The following is a 23,409-nucleotide window of genomic DNA, read 5'->3' as shown; positions in this document are numbered from 1 at the left end:
AAAGCTCTCCAAAATTTAGAGACAAATTGTGCTCCCCTATCAGACACAATGTACAGAGTGATTCCATGTAACCTTACAATATGAGAAATAACCTGGAGAGTGTCTCTGCATTAGGTAATCCTAACAAAGGAACAAAATGAGCTTGTTTGCTGAATCGATCAACTACCACCCAGATAGCAGTTTTCCCATCAGATAGAGGCAAATCTGTAATGAAATCCATGGACACATGAATCCATGGTCTTTCTGGAATAGGCAATGGAGCCAATTTCACAGCCGGCCAGCTATGACTGACATTGGCACGTGCACAGGCATCACAAGCCGATACAAAATCTTTAATATCATTATGCATGGACGGCCACCAAAAACGTCTAGCAAGGGTTTTCCTTGTGGCAGTAACTCCAGGATTACCACTTAAAACGGAATCATGAAATTCCTGTAACACCCACAATCTTAGGTACACAGGCACAAATAATTTGGACCACGGGAAAGTGGAAGGAGGGAAGAGGAGGTGCAAACCACTGGACTTTACAAACCTCCTCTTCCTATTCCGAGGTTACCATAGACACCACAATACCATGAGGAACAATGGAGGATGGAAGTTCTGGAGGAGAAAAGAAATCTAGGCTACGAGATAAAGCATCACTTTTCACATCCTTAGACCCTGGCCTGAATGTAATAGAAAAGTTAAACCGAGAGAAAAACAAGGAACATCTGGCCTGTCTAGGAGTTAACCTTTTAGCCCATACAATGCAAGCTAAATGCTTGTGATGCGTGATCACCATAACTGGATGAACCGCCCCTTCCAAAAATGCCTCCATTCCTCAAAGGCCAATTTGACAGCAAGTAACTCCCGATTCCCTACATCATAGTTTCTCTCCACCAGTGAAAATGTTTTAGAAAGAAAAACACATGGACGCATGTTAGTCAGAGTTTTGGGCCTCTGCGATAAGACTGCCCCCACTTAGATTTCCGAAGCATCCACCTCCACAGTGAACGGTTCTTGAAGATCAGGTTAGATCAGAATGGGTGCTGACATAAAACACTCTTTTAATCTTTCAAAAGCCCTGATAGCACCCGGCAACCAAACCTTGAGATTTGCCCCCTTACATGTAAGGTCAGTAAGTGGTTTAACATCTATGAAAACCCCTTGGTAATTTTTTTATAATAGTTGGCGAATCACAGAAAACGCTGCAAAGCCTTAAGATCACGAGGTTGAACCCAATGAATTATGGCCTGTACCTTCCCAAGGTCCATCTTAAACTCTTCTGCTGACAAGATAAACCCCAAGAAAGAGATTTACTGAACAGAAAAAACACATTTTTCTAATTTAGCAAACAGAGAGTTGTCCCTCAGTCTCTGTAACACAGCATGGACATGTTCCTGGTTAGTTTCCAAGTCTGGCGAGAAAGTTAGAATGTCATCAAGGAAAATCGCAATAAATCTTCCAATGCAATCAGAGAAAATATCATTCATAAAATTTTGAAACACAGCAAGTGCATTAGATAATCCAAAAGGCATTACAAGGTTTTTAAAAAGACCCTCAGATGTTTAAAATGCAGTTTTCCACTCATCACCCTTCTGGATGCGTATCAAATTGTAAGCCCCTTTAAGATCAAGTTTAGAAAACACCCTGGACCCCAGAAGCTGATTATATAGGTCGGGTATGAGTGGAAGTGGGTAAGTGTTTTTAACCGTGATCTTGTTTAGTTCTCGAAAATCAAGGCAAGGACGAAGACCCCCACCTTTTTTTTTTTAACAAAGAAAAATCCAGCAGCTATAGGGGAGGAAGGGCAGGTATGACCCTACTGTAAAACTTTCGTCAACATGTTCTGTCATGGTGGCCCGTTCAGGCCCCGACAAATTGTAAAGGTGAGCTTTTGGCAATTTTGCGCTAGGAATAAGATCAATAAAACAATCATAAGGACGATGGGGAGGTAGTATCTCCACCTCTTTTTCTGAGAACACATCTCCAAAGGCCTTCAGGTACCCCGGAAGACCCTCCAGAGTAGCGGAGCATATTTGTAAATTTTTTAGACAATTTTTGTTACACTTTGGGCTCCATTTCACAATTTCCTCCTGACATCAATCAATAACAGGATTGTGAATCTGCAACCATGGAAATCCCAGTAACAATCCAGCAGAAAACAGGAGATGAACTCAGAGTTGTGTGCTACCACTTGGAGAATGAAATCCACCGTTGCTCTCTTGACCAAATTGTGAGATAATGGTGTCTTGTCAAGAGCGATGACTTGAATGGGTCTTTCCAAACTAACTGTCCCTAACCCTAACTTCAGAACCAGTCCCAAATCAATAGTTAGCAGCAGACCCACAGTCAATGAACGCCAATGTTGATAACACCTGGTTCTTGAAGGAAATCATCATTTTTATCAGTACTTTATCAGAGGAAGAAAAAGGTACCTTGGAGTCTGGCTGACCTCCTCGGCCGTAACCCAGACTCAGACTTTCTCCTGATGGTTTGATAGCTTGATGACAAGTTGGGCAAAAAAATGTCCAGAGAGACCACAGTATAGACAGAGTCCGAGATCCTGTCTCCGTCTTCTCTCCGCAACACGAAGACTGGCAAGTCTAACCTTGGGTAAATGGACCTGCTCCGGGGAATTATAACATGTGGCCTGCTGTTCACCATATCTCTCATGGACAGTCCATTCGTATTGCCTGAGTCATGACCTCCATCAGAGAACAAGGGGAGTCATGGAGGACCAGAGCATCCTTGAGTGTCTCGGAAAGGCCTCTTTGGAACTGGCACCTGAGAGCAGCATCGTTCCAAAGAACTTCAGTGGACCACTTCGGGAAATCAGTACAGTAGTTTTCAGCTGTGCGACCCCCCCCCCCCTGTGCCAGGTTCATGATCTTAATCTCAGCGACCTGGATTCTGTCGGGTTTGTCAGATATCAGACCTAAACTGTCAAAAAAAGGTATCAATAGAAAACCGTCTGGGGCTTGTGGGGAGAAAGAAAATGCCCAGGTCTGAGGATCCCCTCCCAGTAGGGACATGATTATTCCCACCAGCTGGACCTCCTCCCCTGACAACATGGGACACAGGGTAAAAAATAATGTACAGCTCTCACTGAATACCCTAAACTGGGTTTTCTCTCCTGAAAATGTATCAGGGAGGGATATCACATTTTCAGGAGAGGCCAGCTGTACATCAGAGAATACTGACGTCACAGCCACTGCCGGCAGTTGGGGCTATGGGGGGTCTTCATCAAGTTATTTATCTGACCCTGCAACTGATATTGCGATGACTCCAGACTCTGGCAATCCTTCACCAGATCCTGAGTCATCTGCGTTAAATTCGCCACCTGGTCACAAAGCATGTGAACAGGATCCATACTGGTGAAAAAGAAAATATAATGTGATGTAATGTGATGCTAGTCACTTCTCACGGTCAAGCTGTGAGTCAGAGGAGTCAAGGAGTCCAAGGTCAGAAGCCAGGAGGGTTCAGCATAAACAGAAGGAAGAGACAAAAGCATAGTCAGGTAACGTTCCGAGGTCAGAGTACCGGGAGGATAACGGATCAGAGCTGAAGGGGTTAAACAGGCTGATGGTACGAACAAAGTCCAAGGTCAGGCAACAGATCAATCATACAGAATTCAAGGCACAGGAAAGCACAAACCTCACAAGCTGAATGTACGTCTGGCAGTGGTCTGGGAGAAGCTGCTCAGTTAAGTAGGCATGGCAATCACCCGGGATAGTGAACACTTGGAGACAGCTGACGCCTCCCAGTTACAGATTGAATAGTTGAGCTGTCAATCAACACACTGACCACTCAGCACACCCCTGTAGCAGATTGGATGGCCATGCTGTCCATCAAAGTACTGACAGCTTCAGCATGCCCCTGTACCGGATTGGACGGCCGAACTGTCAGTAACTCCATCCCAGACACCCTGAGGGGTGGAACCGTGACAGTTTCTTTGGCTGTTTGTTTTGGGTCATTGTCTTGTTGGAAGACTCAGCCAAGACCCATTGTCAATGTCCTGGCGGAGGGAAGGAAGTTGTCACTCAGGATTCTACAGTACATGGTTTCATCCATTCTCCCATTGATGCGGTGAAGTAATTCTGTGCCCTTAACAGAGAAAGACCCCCAAAACATAATGTTTCCACGTCCATGCTTGATAGTGGGGCTGGTGTTCTTTGGGTCATAGGCAGCATTTTTCTTCCTCCAAATACGGCGAGTTGAGTTAATGCCAAAGAGCTCAATTTTTGTCTCATCTGACCACAGCACCCTCTCCCAATCACTCACAGAATCACCTAGGTATTTGTTGGCAAACTTCAGATGAGCCTGTTCATGTGCCTTCTTGAGCAGGAGGACCTTGCGGGCACTGCAGGATTTTAAACCTTTATGGTGTAATGTGTTACCATGGTTTTCTTGGTGACTGTGGTCCCAGCTGCCTTGAGATCACTCAGGGTATGTGCACATGTTGCAGATTTCCAGCTATGACTGCTACAGTGACAGGTAGCCGGATGATGGGGCAGTATAGTTCCATCATCGGGCTACTGTGTTCAAGTGTTAAAAAAACACATATACAGTACATACAATATACAGTACATACTCACCAATCACCTAGTCCCCGAAGCCATTGATCACCTGTAAGAAATATTAAAATAATAAACCAAAAGTATATGGAGCGCCCCCAAGTGCAGGACAGTGCAATCCAGAGCACTGTTAACAGGGCTGGCTGAGACTGGCCGGTCCGAAGGCACATCCAGAGTTCCCTTTGCAGGTGGAAATCAGTAGCCTACCTACTAGCGCCTGGGTGTTGTAGTACTTCCCTGCTGAGCACCACGGGATAGTCCTCACAACTGTCGTGTATGTTTCTGTTCTTTCTCTCCGTCCCCCAGATGATATGGATAGGACGCACCCGTATGACGGGGTAGGCCTGGAGTTATTTTATAGGGACCCTAGAGACGCCCCTCTCCCACAATTGCCTCCGTTGTCTTCATTAGGCGTAAAAGGTGAGACAGCCAACCTAAAGTTAACTGCCCTGCCGTTGGTTCAAAGTAATGCGTAGAGTCTATTACTTCCTCGGCATTCCGGCCGCCGGCTACGCGCCTCAGAAGGATGTTGCCGATCTCGGGGCACGACTCCTTCTGGTTCTATCGCTTTTGTGCTGTGATCTCGTTTCTCACTTCTCCACAATATACATCGCTTCGTGTCCTTACTTAAGATGCCGCCACAATGAGGTGCAGGCACGGCTCCGTAACGATCTGTCCTTTGCTAGGCCTCTGTCAGGATCCCACCCCTGACAGGGACCCCCCTGAATCTTCCCAAGCAACCTCTTCTCTCACTAGATGTTACCTGGGAAAAACCCAGTCAGCTTCTCTCTAACTTCCTATCCAACCCCCAGTTTTACCAGAGTGTGAGGAGTGGCCTAATACATAGAACCTTTTGCTCCCCCTGGTGGCCAGAGTGTGAAGTGTAATGTGTGACTGTGATACCTGGTCAGGTGAACTCCTTTAGTGCAATCAGACGTACCATCACTCCCATTAGCGGCAGAGCGACGTTACTGCAACAACCAGGTCTCTGGGGCGCTGCATATACTCCCTGATCCGCAGTAATCCATGTAATAACGAATGTCCCACGACTATCTCCCGTGGAGAGTTGTCACATCGGCAGATGCGACCATTCTCCAGGGGCTCCGGGATACAATGACAAAAGGCATCCTTCTGCACTGTATACCTCCGCTGCTGTGAGTACAGTTAAGTTCATACTGTCACTTGCGGCACAGCTGCATGGGAAAATTCTTACGCAGCAGTGTCGTAAAGCGAGAGCAATGAACTCATTGAACCCTCAGTGATAACACTGCAGGAGCCATTGTCTCCTGTCAGTGTGTCACTGAAGGCCTATAGAGCGGTCACATCTCCTGATGTGACAGCTCTATAGGGGAGATCATCGTGGGACACTCGTTATTAATTGGACTACATTGGAACAGGGAGTATACTGTTGGTTTATTATTTTTTACTTTTTGCAGGCGATCGATGGCTTCGGGGAATTAGGTGTGGTTGTAAGTATGGTAAAATTAAGAATATTAAAACACGTTTTTCTGGCTGTGCCTTTTTTTAACTCTTTAACTACTATAGGATTAGTACTGGATAGGTATCTTATTGACGCCTCTCCATTACTAACCGGGCTTGATGTCACCTTACAATACAAAGGAGACATTAACCCCTTATTACCCCATATGCCATCGCTACAGGGCAGTGGGAAGAGAGAGAGGCTAAATGCCAGAATTGGCGCATCTTATAGATGCGCCATTTCTGGGGTGGCTGGGAGCTGGTATTTGTAGCCAGGGGGGCCAATATCCATGGCCCCTCTTTAGGCTATGACTATCAGCCAGCATATCAGCACTATCAGGGTATGAATTCTGCTTGAACCCTACGTTGTCTCTTCCCAGATCAAACTGAAACAAATTTTTCCCATAGGTGCAGATGCTATTTTCCTCTTGAGTCTGAATCTTTGAAGCAGACATCTGATATCCATGGATATGCTTCAAACATACCTCGATCACACCCATCCTTAAAAAGCCCTTCCTTGACCCATCTTTTGTGCCTCAAAACTACTGGAACAACACGTCCATTTTAAACTGTCCTCCTAAATCTCCTCCTGCTCTTTTTGATAGCACCATTCCACTGAAAATGCCCTGACTAAAGTCACCAACAGCTGGAGGACGTTGCCTCATCACCTCCCGCCTCGTCTAATGCAACCTTGTGCTCTGTGGCCTCCCTTCTAACACTCGTGTACCCCTCCTAAGCTCTGCAGGCCGACTAATCCACCTGTCACTCTGCTATTCCACAGCTTCTCGTCTCTGTCAATATTGCACTGGCTCCCCATTGCCCAGAGACTCCAGTTCAAAACCCTAACTTTGGTATACCAAGCCATCCAAAACCTGTCTCCTCCATACATCTGTGACCTAGTCTTACGACACTTCCTGCATGCAACCTCCTATCCTCAAAGATCTCCTTATCTACTCTCCTCTTAGCTGCTCTTCCCACAATCACATACAAGATTTGTCCCATCCATCTCCACCACTCTGGAACTCTCTTCCCCAACATATCGGACTCTTGCCTACCATGGAAACCTTCAAAAGGAACATGAAAACCTACCTCTTCCAAAAAACATACAAACTGCAGCAACCCTTGCACCACCAACTTATTGATGACCAGCTCTACTCTTACCTACAGCATCCTCACCCATCCCTTGTAGATTGCGACCCTTTGCAGGCACAATCCTCTCTCCTCCTGCACCGGTCGGTGACTCATTTTTTTAAATTTGTTTATTAATTTCAGAATAAATCATACAATACACACATTTGCATTCGTTATTATCAGTTACAACATGAGATACAGATAATTGCAATGCATCATTATATCTATTAATAATAAAATATTGCAAGAATAACAAACTGTGCATGTCAGATCACTGGTGTACTATAAATCACCTATTATATAACCTCAACTACAATAACTACTAATAGTATGCCGCCTAAAAGAGAATTTCGTATAATTTCGCCCTTCAAGTGATGCCCCCTAAACCATAAACCCAGCTTCTTATATAAATATCCAATTAGTGTAGACCTATAAAGTATGATAAGAGGAGTTCCATCTACCCCAGATCTTCTCAAATTTGCCTGGACATCCTCTATTTTGATACAGTGTTCGTTCATACGGGATAACCGAGTTCACCAAATCAACCCAAGTTCTGAGAGATGGGCAAGAACCACCCATCCATCATAACGCCAACACCTTTCGTGCCATAAAGAGTGTCTCTCGTAGAAAAATCCTAGTATAATGGTCCCAGGTTTCCGCATCCCACACCCCAAATAAGCAGGTCAATGGCTCAAGCGGGACAGGAATCGACAATAAGGATGTTAATAATGTCGTCACCTCTTTCCAGTAATGAAGAATAACAGGGCATTTCCATATCATATGAATAAAATCTGCATCAAGTGAGTGACACCGCAAACAATCTGATGAGTGGAGACGACCCATTTTAAAAAGTTGCATCGGAGTCAGATAGGACTGATATATTATATACAACTGGGTCATCCTGTTATTAATTGATGGGGAGACTTTAGTTGGAGATTCCAGGATATCTTCCCATTCTTCTCCCAGTACATCAGGAAGAAGTCCCTCCCACTTCCCTTTAATAGAGTTTATGGTAGACCCAACTCCTATGGACAGCAGATAGGTGTATAAAGAGGAAATAAGTGTGAGTTGAGAATTCCTATTAAAGGTAAAGATTAAATAGCTCGACCTGTACCCATGTTCCTCATGTGCGATTGGAAGGCTGATCTTAGGTGTAAATAATGGAAAAATTGAGATCTCGGGATATTATATGTATTCTGTAGTTGTTCAAAAGATATAAAGGTCCCCTGGTTATGTAAATCGCCTACCGAAAAGACACCATATGAAACCCAAAAATTAGTGGATGGGTGGTCCAGCAATACCGGGAAATAATTATTGTTCCACAAGGGCATTTCAGCTACAATATCTACAAATCTGGTGACTTTTTTAATTTGCCTCCATATTAACTCTGCTAGCCGGAGTAAGGGCAACAAACGAGGAACACTAACTTTCTCCATCTCCAAAAACCCCAGTGGACAATCAATCCAGGCAGAATGGAACAGATGGCTCTTGGAGTTAGGTAGAGAATTAATGGGCATACATTTATTTATCGCCTTAGCCTGCCCATCAAGATAATACAAGTAAAAATCCGGCAAAGCCGCCCCACCCCTCTGTTTTGGTCTTTGCAGAGTAGATAACTTGAGTTTAGGCCTAGCCTTCCCCCATATAAAGGACGTAATTAGGGAGTTTAGATTCACAAAGAAGGATTTAGGTATTGGCACAGCACTGTGTTGGAAGCAGTAGCTAAGTTTGGGGAGCAATATCATTTTAATTAGATTAATAAGGCCAGCAACAGAGAGCGGGAGTTTGTTCAAAGTTGCAAATTTAGATTTAACCAAATCCAATAGTGGGTAGATATTAAGTTGTAAATCAAATTGACTATGTTGAGACGTGTGGATACCTAAATATTTGAAATTAGAGACGATAGGCAGCAACGAGAGGGTTTCAAGACGGGGCATCAGGGTATGAGAAAGAGGTAGCAGAGAAGATTTATCCCAGTTTATATATAGACCGGAGAATTTAATAAATTTATCTATAGTCACTATGACTTGTGGTAGCGTTTCCTCTGCTTTATCCATAAATATCACCATATCATCAGCATAAAGACCAATGGTATCCACACGACCCGCGATATTTATTCCCTTAATATCAGTGGAGGACCTTATGCGTATTGCCAATGCCTCTATCGCCAGGGCAAAGAGAGCCGGGGACAGAGGACATCCCTGGCGAGTTCCCCTGTGTAAGGAAAAGGGTTCAGAAATGGAGTTGTTTACAACTATACTCTACGTGCCTTGGGTTTCATATACAGTGTACCGATCCCTCTCAAGAATTTGTCCCCAAAACCATATTTCTGCAAACATGCAGAGAGGAAGGGCCACTCAAGAGCGTCAAAAGCCTTGGCCGCGTCGAGTGATGCTAGTGCCCAGTTATTATCTGATTCCAGAGAATTATATTGAATCACTGACTGAACCCGCCTAATATTGATGGAAGTACTTTTACCAGGCATAAAACCAGTTTGGTCTGGGTGTATAAGGTCTAATATGATCGTGTTTAGTCTAGTAGCCAAAATTTTAGTGAAGATTTTATAATCTACTTTTACTAGTGATATGGGGCGATACAATCCACATTCCAGAGGGTCCTTCCCCTCTTTCCTAAGCATAATAATGTTTGCATCATAAAATGTTTCGGGCATAGATCCTCCCTCCCATATTCCCCGAAGCACCTTTAATAGGAGTGGTGCCAGTTTATCTCGATATTTCCTATATAGCTCAATGGGAAACCCATCTGGTCCAGGGGCCTTCCCAGAAGCCATATCCGCTATAGCGTAGTCTATCTCCTCCAGAGTAAACTCAGCATCCATAAAGTCCCGTTGGGTTGAGCTCAATGTGGGGAACGTTACATCTGATAGTCTAAACATTCAAAAACATCAAGGCCGCTACTAGATTTATATAACGATTTATAGTAATCATGAAAACACTGAAGTATTTCATCAGTAGAAGATACTAATGAGCCATCTAGTGCACGAATCTGCAGTATTGTTAGAGGTATTATGTTGGCGCACTAAGAAAGCCAAGAATTTACTGGCCTGATTTCCCAGTTCAAAATAGAATTGACGGGTAAAGAATAATTTGCGTTTCGACTTAGCGTCTGTATGCTGAAACATATAGCCTCTGGGAAGTTAGCCATTCAACCCTGTTACCACTAGTTTGATTAGATATATATGGGGCCTCTGAATCTTTCAACCGTTGTTCTATCTCATCATCCTCTCTCGCCGTCACCCTTTTGATATAAGAGATTGTGGAGGACAAGCACCCCCTTAGGTATGCCTTTAGGGTATCCAGGAACAGACTAAGATTTTGGGGTTCCGGGTGAGTTAAGACGAAACAGTTCAGCTGATCAACCGTCCTGTCACTAGAATCTATTAGTTTCAGCCAGAATGGGTTCAAATTCCAGGACATACTATTATTTGGTTGCCCATGTTTAAGTTTAAGAATAACTGGACTATGGTCCGAAATCCCCTTATTGCCATGCTCAACACTATCCACCCACAATGCCAATCCACTAGATCCAAATATATAGTCTATACGAGACAGAGATCGCCTAGTAGATGAGTCGCAAGTATACCCCCTAATCTCAGGGTGACGTATTCTCCATAGGTCCAGCCATCCACTACCTCCCATAAATAGTGCCAGTTGGGATGGAGCCTGAGGCAGGGGCTCCCCAGATATCGTGTCATCCAATCTTAATCTATCCAGAGAATTATCCATGGCTAAATTAAAATCTCCCATACAGATAACACTAGCATCAGGATAATTTAAGGAGAAACCCATTGCCATACGAAGAACCAATATGATAGCCGGGGGGGGTTATAGACACATAACACATATTCACGAGAGTGAATGCATGCACAAAGACAAGTCGACCCTCAGGATCCCGTTGTGCTTTCCTGACCTCCCATCTAACATCTCTGTGTATTAACAGAGATACCCCTCTTGAATAGCTAGTATGGAATGCGTGGAGAGACCAATGTACCCACGGCTTTTGTATGCATTGAGCTGTATCCCTGGTCAGGTGTGTCTCCACTAGCGCTACAACATGAGGGTGATAACGTTTAATCTGCGAAAATACCTTAATTTTCTTCCGAGGAGTTTTAATACCCCGTATATTCCAGGTCATGCATATAATCTCAGATCCCATATTTATATTTAAAAGAAAGAACAATGTGCATTATTACTTGGGCAAAGTTCAGAGACATCACATAGAGCGCAAAAATACTGTTGGCGGTGACTGTACACATAAAACAATCAAAACTGGTATAAAGAACCAAACAAAGCAAAACTTGAACAGTAGAGGAGTGTAGTCCTGTACTCCTACAATCAAATAGAAAAGGGGATACCCTCACTGAATCCAGCGTCCGGTATTGTTGATAAACTCAGCGCCCATATAGAGAGCTCCTTTTGTGTTGCCATGAGACAAAAAGAAAAGGAAAAAAGGGGAAGAGAGATTCGTTGGGTTACGAACATATTAGGAGTCTTTCACATTAGACACTCTGTGGGACCGCAACCATTCGGCTGCCTCCACCGGATCTGTAAAGAATATGGAAGAACCTTCATGGACAATACAGAGTCGAGCTGGATAAAGCATGGAGTAGATAATATTTTTATCTCTAAGTTGCTTCTTGACTTTCATAAACCGTGCCCGCTGTTTTTGGAGCTCCATGGAGAAGTCTGGAAAAATCGAAATTGTAGCATTGTTGAATTTGATAAGACCCTTCTGCCATGCCAAACGGAGAATAGCATCCCTGTCCCTACAGTTGAGGAGATGCGCCAGAAAAGGGGGGGGAGAGGTCTTGTTGGGACCCTATGGGCCCCTCTCCACTGAGAATGTTGAGGAGAATTCATCCCCCAGGAAGTCTTCCAGAAATTGCTCAGGATGCTGACCTTCTGAGCGTTCCGGCAGACCAATAATTTGGATATTGTTTCGGCGTAATCTGTTCTCCAAATCATCTGCCTTTTGTTTCCAGGCGTTTATAGAGCCAGCGACTTTCATCAGTTTAGCCTCCATAGGGGTGATGGTGACTTCTATATGAGACACTCTTGTTTCAACCTCCGTAATACGCCCCCTCATGGCCTGGATATCATGCCGCAGACGACCCACCTCAGTGTGCACATCCTCTATTTTTTCAGTAAGAGATGATCTAGTCAGGGATATAGCTTGCATTAATTGCTCAGATGCCTGTTTAAGAGTCAATTCGTCTTGTTCTCCCTCCTCATTACTATCAGAAAGGTGGTTTTTAAGCTGGGCCTGTGAGGGGTTGTTTCTGAGAGTTCTTACATTATCAGAGGGATTGTCCCTAGCGTACCTCTTTAATTTGTCAGCAGCCCCTGCTCCTTTGGAATGATGCATGGTGGACAGCAAAAAGGCTCCACAAAATAATTACAGTTGTATTTATAGATAATCCACGCCCCAGTCGTGGACACAGCAGGGTTAAATGCAGAATTTGTATCACAAAAAGACTCTGGACAGGCAGCTGGGATATTAGGAGTTGTGGATGCAGCAGCTTTTGTCTTCACCTAGGCTCTGTGTAGCAGAGCAGGTCTACAGTCTCCACAGGGGGAACAGCAGGGAGGGGGTTAATCCCTCCAAAGTTATGGCGCTGGCAGGAAAAAAAATGTTTGTCTGGTAGGGGATCGCAGGGCCCAATCTTCCAGGGCACACACCGCACTACCCCCTTATTATCCTGGGATATCTGCTCTCTCCTAAGCAGCACAGCAAGTATGCCAAGGAGCGCCGCTTCCCCTTCTGTTAGGGCGCGCGCTACAGTAATGGCCGCTGTCCCCCGTAGGCACCGCCGTCCGCCCCAGATCCCCCGTCTCCCGCTCGCCGGAGTTCCACAGCACTCACCCGCAGATGTCAGGAGGTCCTCAGAGTCCAGGGGGGAAGCCCGGCACCAATCGAAGCCGGCGCCGCGTCCCGTCTCGTCGGAGCGCGCACACAGAAAATGGCCGCCACTGCACGTGGATCCCTCCGTCCGTCCAAGCCACTACAGCTTCCGACGTCCCGGGTCCTCACAGCAATCGTCCGGAGAGGTCACAAGGCTCCCGGGGTCCAGGGGTTCTAATACCAGCTGGTACAGCTGATTAGTAAGGGGTCTTAATGGCAGGATAGATTCAGGATGCCTGGAGCTCTCACGATGTGCGTCCTCTCTCCTCTGCTACATAGTCACGCCCCCCGGTGACTCATTTTTGTTCAAGATTATTGTACTTGTTGTTTGCTATGTATACCCCTTTTCACATGTAGAGAGCCAATGAATAAATGGCACTGTAATAATAAATAATAATAATTATATTATTTATACTCTGGGTTAATTGATGCCACTTTTCCTGGTGTCTGCCCCTAATTTGAGCTGTTTTGGCAGCTTTTAGGCCTCCCGGAAGGTGTTGTCTATGCGCTTGGTTTTTGCCTCCCATTGAAATCAATGGGGTTTGGATATGTTTGTTGAATCTTTTGGTGTACATCGGGACATTCGCTGAAGCGAACCTTGAAAGGTTCGCTCATCTCTAGTAATGAGCTTCTCCCCAAAATGCACAACAGGCCAAGGGATTGGTAGAGCAGAGGGAAAAACCGCTAATGCTATGCTGATAAATAAATTCAGCCACTGGATGGAGCCTGTGTACTGCAAGCAAGCTCAACAATGAAAACTTAATGCTGAAGGCATGACACTCCCCGCCTGGCATCAATGGATGGAACTATCCTAGTTCTTAAATGGTAGGATCAGTATTAGTTTGGATATTGGTCTGAGGAACGTCTTGGATTAATCTCCTCTGGTCATCTTCACCTCTACTTTGCGGACATTTCTGTCTTTGCTAGGGAATGTTGAGGTGACTAAACCAAGTGGCCACTGGTTTCTGTGGGTTTGACAGGCTTTTACAAGAACAAGGTCACCAAAGTTGAGATTGGGCCTGGTAGATTGCCACTTTGGCTGTGGTTGCAGCGTAGATAAGTATTGCTTGCACTATCTGCCCCAGAATGAGTTTGCATGACATTGTACCTGTCTCCACTGCTGCTTATACACAGGAGAACAACAGGAGCATTTAGGAAAATTTAAACTTTATTAGAAAAATTGTTAAAAACTAACACACTAAAAAACACCAATAGAAAACACCAGAAAAAACCACATCAGTACTGGTATCTTTTGTTAACAATGGATATCCCAATATAACCTTGTAGGCATATAATCATGTATACATAGGAAATCCGCATGTAAAGTGCATTAACTGTACTATCTGATCCAGACCTCCATTGGACACAGCAATCTGGATATCCAAAAATTGCATTTGTATTCTGTGGAATTTATAAGTGAGTTTAATATTATAGCAATTCTGATTCAATTGTGCCATAAATCCATGTAACTCCTCCTCGGTACCGGCCAAATAAGAAGCAGATCATCAATATAATGGTACCAACATAAAGCCTGGGAGGTGGCCTGCACGCCATCCCCAAATACCTCCCTCTCCCAGTACCCCAGAAAGAGGTTGGCATAGGATGGCACACAGGCCGCGCCCATGGCGGTACCTTTTTTCTGCAGGCAAAAATGATCTTTGAATGTGAAGAAGTTATGGGTTAAAATGAACTCCAATAGTTCCAGAATTAACAACTGTAATGATGAATCCAGATTGCTAGTGCCCAAATAGAATTCAGCCGCCTTTAGTCCGTGTTCATGTGAGATGCAGGTATAAAGGGACTCGATGTCCGCCGTGACCAACAACGTATCCCGCTCAAGGGAAAGACCATCAAGCTTCTGGAGGAGGTCAGTAGTGTCCCTGATGTAGGAGGGCAGCGCACCAGCCAATGGTTGCAGATAATATTCAATGAATCTACAAATGGGATCACACAGCCCTCCCACGCCAGAGACAATAGGATGCCCTGGCAGAACAAAAGGGTCCTTATGAACTTTTGGCAAGAGGTAGAATGTGGGCACTATAGGATGTTGAATAAAGAAACCCTCCAAAACTTTTTTAGTGATAGTTCATTGATAGAAAGCTTCATCCAAAATTAGTAAAATTTCACTTTGGAAACCAGATAGAGGGTTATATGAGAGAGCTATATATGCCTCCCTATCTTTCAACTGCCTGAAAACCTCACATTCATACATCTTAACAGGCCAGATCACCACGTTCCCTCCCTTATCTGCCGGTTTGATCACAACATCCTTCATTGATCTCAAATCACATAATGCCTGTCGCTGTGTCCTGGTTAAATTGTCATGTATCCTATTAGTAGGGATTGTTTTTAAATCCTACGTAACCAACTTACAAAAAATACCAACTTGAGGACACAGTGAAAGGGGAGGAAACGTGGTGGACCTGGGAAGAACTGAAGCGAGAAATTTACCTGTAGAGGTTCCAGAGTTCTCCCTCTCTAGATCTTCAAGTTGTGTGAGCTGAAAGATTTTGATCTGTAGATATGTAGTGCCACTGCTTTGGGTGGATGGATCTTCTAATTCAGATGTTATACTGATGCCATGAGTAAAGTCTATTAGAGGGTTGGGTAGTTAGCTGCTGTGTGGAAGTTCTTTTGACAAGGAAGTCATTGTTACAGAGTTGGAACAGAAAATGGACGACCATTCTACATGGAATTGTAAGCATGCTTTGCATGGAGGAGAGAGAGTTCATGCGTCCTAGGCATATGTCTCCTATTTTGACATATCTTAGATTTAGCCTTTGGACATAGGGAGCATTGCGAGGCCCATTGATGTGATGTCTCACTTTATGAACTTGCAGAATATCTTTTCAAAAGAGCAGGATTATATGGGCCTGGGGGCCGAGTTCTGGTAAAAGCTGTGCTTTATGTTTTACGTGAGCAGGAAGGATTCCTACATCTGGTATGGGAATTTCAGATCTATTGTCAGGAATTTGGTTACATTCAATAATCGTAAGTAGTGTAGGCTGTAGTGCCCATCTAAGGACTCAATTTGGTAATCAGTAGCATTCTGCCTGCTGTTGTCACGGTAACTGCACAAGGCAGATTTGAAGTGTACTCTAGTGTAGCTGTAGCAGTGTTCCCGTCCACCCCGTCATGCTCATTGTCCGTTGATGTGTTTTGTGCACTCCATGGAGCTGGACCAGGATGTAGCGCTGTGTTGTATTCTGTGGTACCACCTTCTGAGCATTTTACACTGACCTTGCGGTCATTGGCGAGATGAGTTGTAGATAAACAGCACTTGTAGCAGATACCATTTTCTTTCAGAAAGCCCTTGCGATCTTGCATGGGTTTCCCTCTGAAGGCTCTGCATTTCAGGAGACGATGAGGCTTCTGATGGAGAGGGCACTGCTTGCTGGGATTTTGCACCTTTATTTCTTCCTAAGAGTTGCTGACAGACCTGTGAATAGAACCTGGAGAAGAAACATTAGTCTTGTGTACTGTCATTGCTGTCTTGCTTGGATTGGAAGCTGGTGCTGGCGTGGCGTACAACGTTGTAAAGTCAAAGTTAGGGTAGTTCCTGATCCTGGCTTGTTGATGCACAAATTATGCAAAAATTGAGAAGGGAGGGATTGGAACACTGTGTTTATATTTGTACATGGAACTATGGGGCAGCACGGTGGCTCAGTGGTTAGCACTACAGCCTTGCAGCACTGGAGTCCTGGGTTCAAATCCCACAAGGACAACATCTGCAAGGCGTTTGTATGCTCTCCCTGTGTTTGCGTGAGTTTCCTCCAGATACTCCGGTTTCCTCCCACATTCCAAAGACATACTGATTGGAAATTTAGATTGTGAGCCCCATCGGGGACAGCGATGATAATATATTATTATTATTATTTATTTATATAGCACCATTAATTCCATGGTGCTGTACATGTGAAAAGGGGTTACATACAGGGTTATAGATATCGATAACACTAAACAAGTTGTAGGGGTTGTACTCGCTCAGGTGCGGCGGGTGACACTCAGGAGACACGTTCCATTAAAAGTTCACAGGGTTTATTGCTCCATAAACCACATAGCAACAAGAACAACAGGTAAACAGTCTTACATCAGACAGATGAATCCTCAATGTCCATAGTAGAGCTCCGCTCTCTCAGGTCTGTGGGCACACAGACTGTGCTATGTCCAGCACGCAGGCTCTCCAGCCTAGATTTGGTCTCTGTGTGCTGTTCAGGATGTCTGTCCCCACGTGGAACCGTCCAACGCACAGGCCACTCTGCAGTGTCCAGCCAGGACACATGGAAGTGTGTCCACCCTGACAGACTCCCACACACTCACACCATGTGCTACACACACCTCCTTTACATAGGTGTAATCACACCCAGGTACCTGTCACATGGCCAGTCAGGTGTGACATCACCACAGGTCCTTAAACACAAAACCATCTTACGTGTTCAGACACGCCTCTTTGGGTGGGTTTGTAGGTGACTGGACCCACCCATCTCTCCAATCACCTGGAAGCCTTCCCAATGTAAACAAATCCCTCAGCAGTAGATCTGCTTGAGCAAAACATACCCAGGCTTCCATCACAGGGCCACCCACCTCTGCGATACATACACATGACCAGTCACTATGCCACATATTCCCCCCCTGTTATGATCCTTAGTGGCTGAGGATCACGAATAGACCAGCAAGTGAATAAACTAAGGACAAGCTCTAGGGAGATGGTAACTGGACTGATCGCAAATCTGAACCTATCCAACACAACTAGAGGTAGCCGGTGAACGTGCCTAAAAAATTCCTAGACGTCTCGAGCCAGCCTGAGGAACTAGCTACCCCTAAAGAGAAAGAAAGACCTCGCTTGCCTCCAGAGAAATAATCCCCAAAGATATAGAAGCCCCCAACAAATATTAACGGTGAAGTAAGAAGAAGGCACATACGTAGGGATGAAATCAGATTCAGCAAAAGAGGCCCACTAGTACTAGAAAGCAGAAAATAGAGCAGGGGTCTATGCGATCAATAAAAAACCCTTACAAAATATCCATCCTGAGATTTCAAGAACCCACGCACCAACTAATGGTGTGTGGGGAGAAACTCAGTCCACTAGAGCATCCAGCAAGCGAGGGAATCACATTTTAGCAAGCTGGACAAGAAAACATGATAAACACTGCTGATCAAAAAAATGAGCAAACAAAACTTAGCTTGTCCTGGATGGACTGGGAGCAAGGTAGTCAGAAGGAATCTGAGTAGCACTGATTACATCGACAGCCGGCAACAAGTGAAAGCAAAACAGAGCTATATAGGAACCTCCCAGAGGATAACGAACCAGCTGATAGCCAGAGACCAGCAGGATAACAAACAAAGCCACCAGGGGGAGCCCAAAGCAAAAGTCACACCATACCACCAGTGACCACAAGAGGGAGCCTGAAAACAGAGTTCACAACACCCCCCCCCCTCTGCCTAAAGCTGTGGGGCTTGGCACCTTCTATTACCCGACCAGAGATCCTTCTCAGTCATCCCTGACAGTCAAACCGTCTGTCAAAGTCTGGGCCTGTTACTGAACCCTTTCGTCTGCATTCGTCAACCATTTCCGTCACACCCATTGATAAAGATGACCCCTTGTCATTTCCTCTGCTACAGGATCTCCCGCTTAGGTCACTGAGCCCTGAACTAACTGAGGAGTCACTATTTCTAGCTCTTCCATCTGGCCACCTTCGGTTCCCTCTCTGTTGTTGATCTCTCCTATTGTCTTTCTTCGGAGAGCAGCTCTTCCCTTTATCTCTATATCCTCTGTTAACTTCAGCTTGAGGACTTCCAGTCTTTAGAGAACCTCTTTGTCTCTCTAGACCACGAGTTGAAGGTGGCGGCAATCTGTTTGCCAATTCCTGCAGCTCTATATTGATCTGCTCCCTCTCACGTCTTAGCTGCTCTATCTGTTTCAGGTATGCCACACGATACCCCAGGAGCATTTGGATATTCCCAAGGCTCTCCATGGATCCGACGACAAGGAATGGAACCATCCCATCTTCACCCACGACCTGGGCTTCATCATCAGCCGGAATGCTCACTCTCATAACACCGGACCTATTCACCATCTCTTGCATCACCTTGCCAAATCTTCCAATGACTTTCCTCACCAGACCTCTGGGCATTTGCACGACATCTTCTACAATACCCAACCGACTTTGAGCTTCTCTTGCTAGCTCCAGACGTCGAGCGGCTTCCTTATTCTTCAACTTGATCATTTGTTTTGTGCGGAGGCATTGTAGATGCATCTCTCTCAGGACAGCCACCCGCTTCACTGTGACTTCCCTAGTTGACAGTATGACCAGTTGATGGGTCTCAGGTGCCCAGTGCACCCTACATGCTTTGACCGCCTTTTTAAACGCTTCATGCACCTCCTCACTGGCACACGCTTCTTGCATGTCTTTGGGTACGTCTATTACGCACTTGAAGATCGAAGTCTCACCTTCTTGGTCATATCGTTGGACCTCCTCGTCCTTTGTTCAGTTACCTGCGTGGCACTTCCCTTGCTGGATTTCTTCCTCCGTGGAGGCCCCTTCTTTGGTCAGCCTCTCCAGCTCACTCTCCTTCATAGCGATCAGATCAGGAGAGCGCAACAGTTCGATTTCCCGGTCATCTGTGGATTTCTGGAGCTGTTGATTAGTCTCCTTTGTCTTGAGTTCTTGGAGAACTTTATCTTGCTCTTCTACCAAGCAGCGGCGCTCATCCTCTCTCTGGAGAAGCTCCTGCTGATTCTTCTCTTGGGCCTCTCAGAGCACCTCCATATCTTTTAGTACGGCCTTATTTATGGTTTGACATGCTGACAGGTGACCTCTGAGCTCAGAGACTTCCTTCTCCAGCTCACCCACTCTGTGCTCAATCACCTCTCTCAGGACCCTTTCTCGCTCAACTGTTTCTTTAAGCAGCTCTATCTCATGGTCCTGCTCTCTTTTGGCCAGCACATGTCGCACCATCACCTCTTTAATTAGATTTTCAGATGGGGTCTCTTGCCCACCCACACTCTGCCTCTTCAGAGTTCCACCTGTTTCTTCAACATCAGGTACTTCATCATACTGAGCCATTTCACTCTTCCCGGGCATTGCAGATATGGGTCTACTACAGGTTTGTTCTAACCCCAGCCCATCACTAACTACCTCAGTGCTAGGGTTTGACAGAGATAAAGTGACCCCCTCATCAGGGTCGATAACGTGATCTGCACGTGACCCCATCTTTCCGCGGCCCCCACGACGAGATGAAGATGTGTAATTTTTACTTGGCTCCCCCTTACTGCACTCTTTTCCCCTTGCGTTCGAGTCAAAGTCTGAATAGGAGTCACCCCCTCTCACCCTGTCATCCTGGAACAACAAGTCCCCACTTAAATAGGTGTCAGACCCAGACTTTCTTCCGGTCACCCGTAACTCTGGACTATTGACCTTAGGTGGCGCTACCTCCTCTTTATACATCCCATTAACAGGAATCCCCACAGCCTGCTGCTGTAGTGGGGCTTCAATATGACCATTCTGTCTCTCCTCTGAGCAACCCCACACTTCATCAACTTCCCATACGTCTTCAAAGACCACAAAATCCCAGCTGTTATGACCCCAGTGGACAGGGTCTCAGAGGTACGTGTAAGTCTGCGAGATACAAAAATCCAGCTCATAGGCAGTGGTAACTGGGTTGACCAAATATCTACTCCTAACACCAACACTAGAAGTAGCCGGGGATCATGCCTACGGTGATCGCTAGATGACTCGCGCCAGCTGGAGAATCTAACTACCCCTAGGAGAAGAAAACAAAGACCTCTCTTGCCTCCAGAGAAAGGGACCCCAAAGCAAGATACAAGCCCCCCACAAATAATAACGGTGAGGTAAGAGGAAATGACAAACACAGAAATGAACCAGGTTCAGCAAAGAGAGGCCAGCTTACTAATAGCAGAATAAAGCAAGATAACTTATTTGGTCAACAAAAACCCTATAAAAATCCACGCTGGAGATTCAAGAACCCCCGAACCGTCTAACGGTCCGGGGGGAGAACACCAGCTCCCTAGAGCTTCCAGCAAAGGTCAGGATACAGATTGGAACAAGCTGGACAAAAATACAAAACAAAACAAAAGCAAAAAGCAAGGAAGAGACTTAGCTTTAACAAGCAGGAACCAGGATCAGTACACAAGAGCACAACAGATTAGCTCTGATTTCAACGATGCCAGGCATTGAACTGAAGGTCCAGAGAGCTTATATAGCAACGCCCCTGAACTAACGGCCCAGGTGAGCATATAGGAGAAGACAGAAGCTCCAGTGTCAAATCACTAATGACCACTAGAGGGAGCAAAACGCAAATTCACAACAGTACCCCCCCCTTAGTGAGGGGTCACCGAACCCTCACCACGACCACCAGGGCGATCAGGATGAGCGGCGTGAAAGGCACGAACTAAATCGGCCGCATGAACATCAGAGGTGACCACCCAGGAATTATCTTCCTGACCATAGCCCTTCCACTTGACCAGGTACTGAAGCCTCCGCCTGGAGAGACGAGAATCCAAGATCTTCTCCACCACGTAGTCCAACTCGCCCTCAACCAACACCGGAGCAGGAGGCTCAGCAGAAGGAACTACAGGCACAACGTACCGCCGCAACAAGGACCTATGAAACACGTTGTGGATAGCAAACGACACAGGAAGATCCAGACGAAAGGATACAGGATTAAGGATTTCCAATATCTTGTAAGGACCAATAAAACGAGGTTTAAATTTGGGAGAGGAAACCTTCATAGGAACAAAGCGGGAAGAAAGCCACACCAAATCCCCAACACGTAGTCGGGGACCCACACCGCGGCGGCGGTTGGCAAAGCGCTGAGCCCTCTCCTGTGACAACTTCAAGTTGTCCACCACAAGATTCCAGATCCGCTGCAACCTATCCACCACAGAATCCACCCCAGGACAGTCAGAAGGTTCCACATGACCCGAAGAAAAACGAGGGTGGAAACCAGAGTTGCAGAAAAACGGCGAAAGCAAAGTGGCGGAACTAGCCCGATTATTAAGGGCAAACTCAGCCAACGGCAAGAAGGTCACCCAATCGTCCTGATCAGCAGAGACAAAACACCTCAAATAAGCCTCCAAGGTCTGATTAGTTCGCTCCGTCTGTCCATTAGTCTGAGGATGGAAAGCAGACGAAAACGACAAATCAATGCCCATCCTACTACAAAAGGATCGCCAGAATCTGGAAACGAACTGGGATCCTCTGTCTGACACAATATTCTCAGGGATGCCGTGCAAACGAACCACGTTCTGGAAAAACACAGGAACCAGATCGGAAGAGGAAGGCAGCTTAGGCAAAGGAACCAAATGGACCATCTTGGAGAAGCGATCACATATCACCCAGATAACAGACATGCCTTGAGACACCGGAAGATCAGAAATGAAATCCATGGAGATATGTGTCCAAGGTCTCTTAGGGACAGGCAAGGGCAAGAGCAACCCGCTGGCACGAGAACAGCAAGGCTTAGCTCGAGCACAAGTCCCACAGGACTGTACAAATGACCGCACATCCCTTGACAAGGAAGGCCACCAAAAGGATCTGGCCACCAGATCTCTGGTGCCAAAAATTCCTGGGTGACCTGCCAACACCGAGGAATGAACCTCGGAAATGACTCTGCTGGTCCACTTATCAGGCACAAACAGTCGGTCAGGTGGACAAGAATCAGGCCTATCAGCCTGAAATCTCTGCAACACACGTCGCAGATCTGGAGAAATAGCTGACAAGATAACTCCATCCTTAAGAATACCAACAGGTTCAGCGACTCCAGGAGCATCAGGCACAAAGCTCCTGGAAAGAGCATCGGCCTTCACATTCTTTGAACCTGGTAAATACGAGACAACGAAGTCAAAATGGGAGAAAAACAATGACCAGCGGGCCTGTCTAGGATTCAGGCGTTTAGCAGACTCGAGATACATCAGATTTTTGTGATCAGTCAAGACCACCACACGATGCTTAGCACCCTCGAGCCAATGACGCCACTCCTCAAATGCCCATTTCATGGCCAACAACTCCCGATTGCCCACATCATAATTTCGCTCAGCAGGCGAAAACTTCCTAGAGAAAAAGGCGCAAGGTCTCATAACAGAGCAACCAGGGCCTCTCTGCGACAAAACGGCCCCTGCTCCAATCTCTGAAGCATCCACCTCAACCTGAAAGGGAAGCGAGACATCAGGCTGGCACAAAACAGGCGCCGAAGTAAACCGACGTTTCAACTCCTGGAAAGCCTCCACGGCAGCAGGAGCCCAATTAGCCACATCGGAGCTCTTCTTGGTCATATCCGTCAAAGGTTTCACAATGCTAG

The 23,409-nt window shown here is 45.8% G+C and overlaps 1 protein-coding gene across 1 annotated transcript in view; it reads right to left on the bottom strand.

Moving 5' to 3' along the window:
- LOC143817684 (uncharacterized) overlaps positions 1-23,409 on the bottom strand; it is a 49,200-nt gene that overhangs the window by 727 nt on the left and 25,064 nt on the right. Inside the window, exon 3 of the mRNA XM_077299176.1 lies at positions 575-666. Coding sequence (XP_077155291.1) covers positions 575-666 — 92 coding nt within the window. The remainder of the gene's footprint in view (positions 1-574; positions 667-23,409) is intronic.

The sequence above is a fragment of the Ranitomeya variabilis genome, chromosome 3 (assembly GCF_051348905.1).
Source record: "Ranitomeya variabilis isolate aRanVar5 chromosome 3, aRanVar5.hap1, whole genome shotgun sequence".
Taxonomy (NCBI): Eukaryota; Metazoa; Chordata; class Amphibia; order Anura; family Dendrobatidae; genus Ranitomeya; species Ranitomeya variabilis.
Note: the sequence above shows the minus strand (reverse complement) of the source record. Positions and strands in the feature narration are given on the sequence as shown.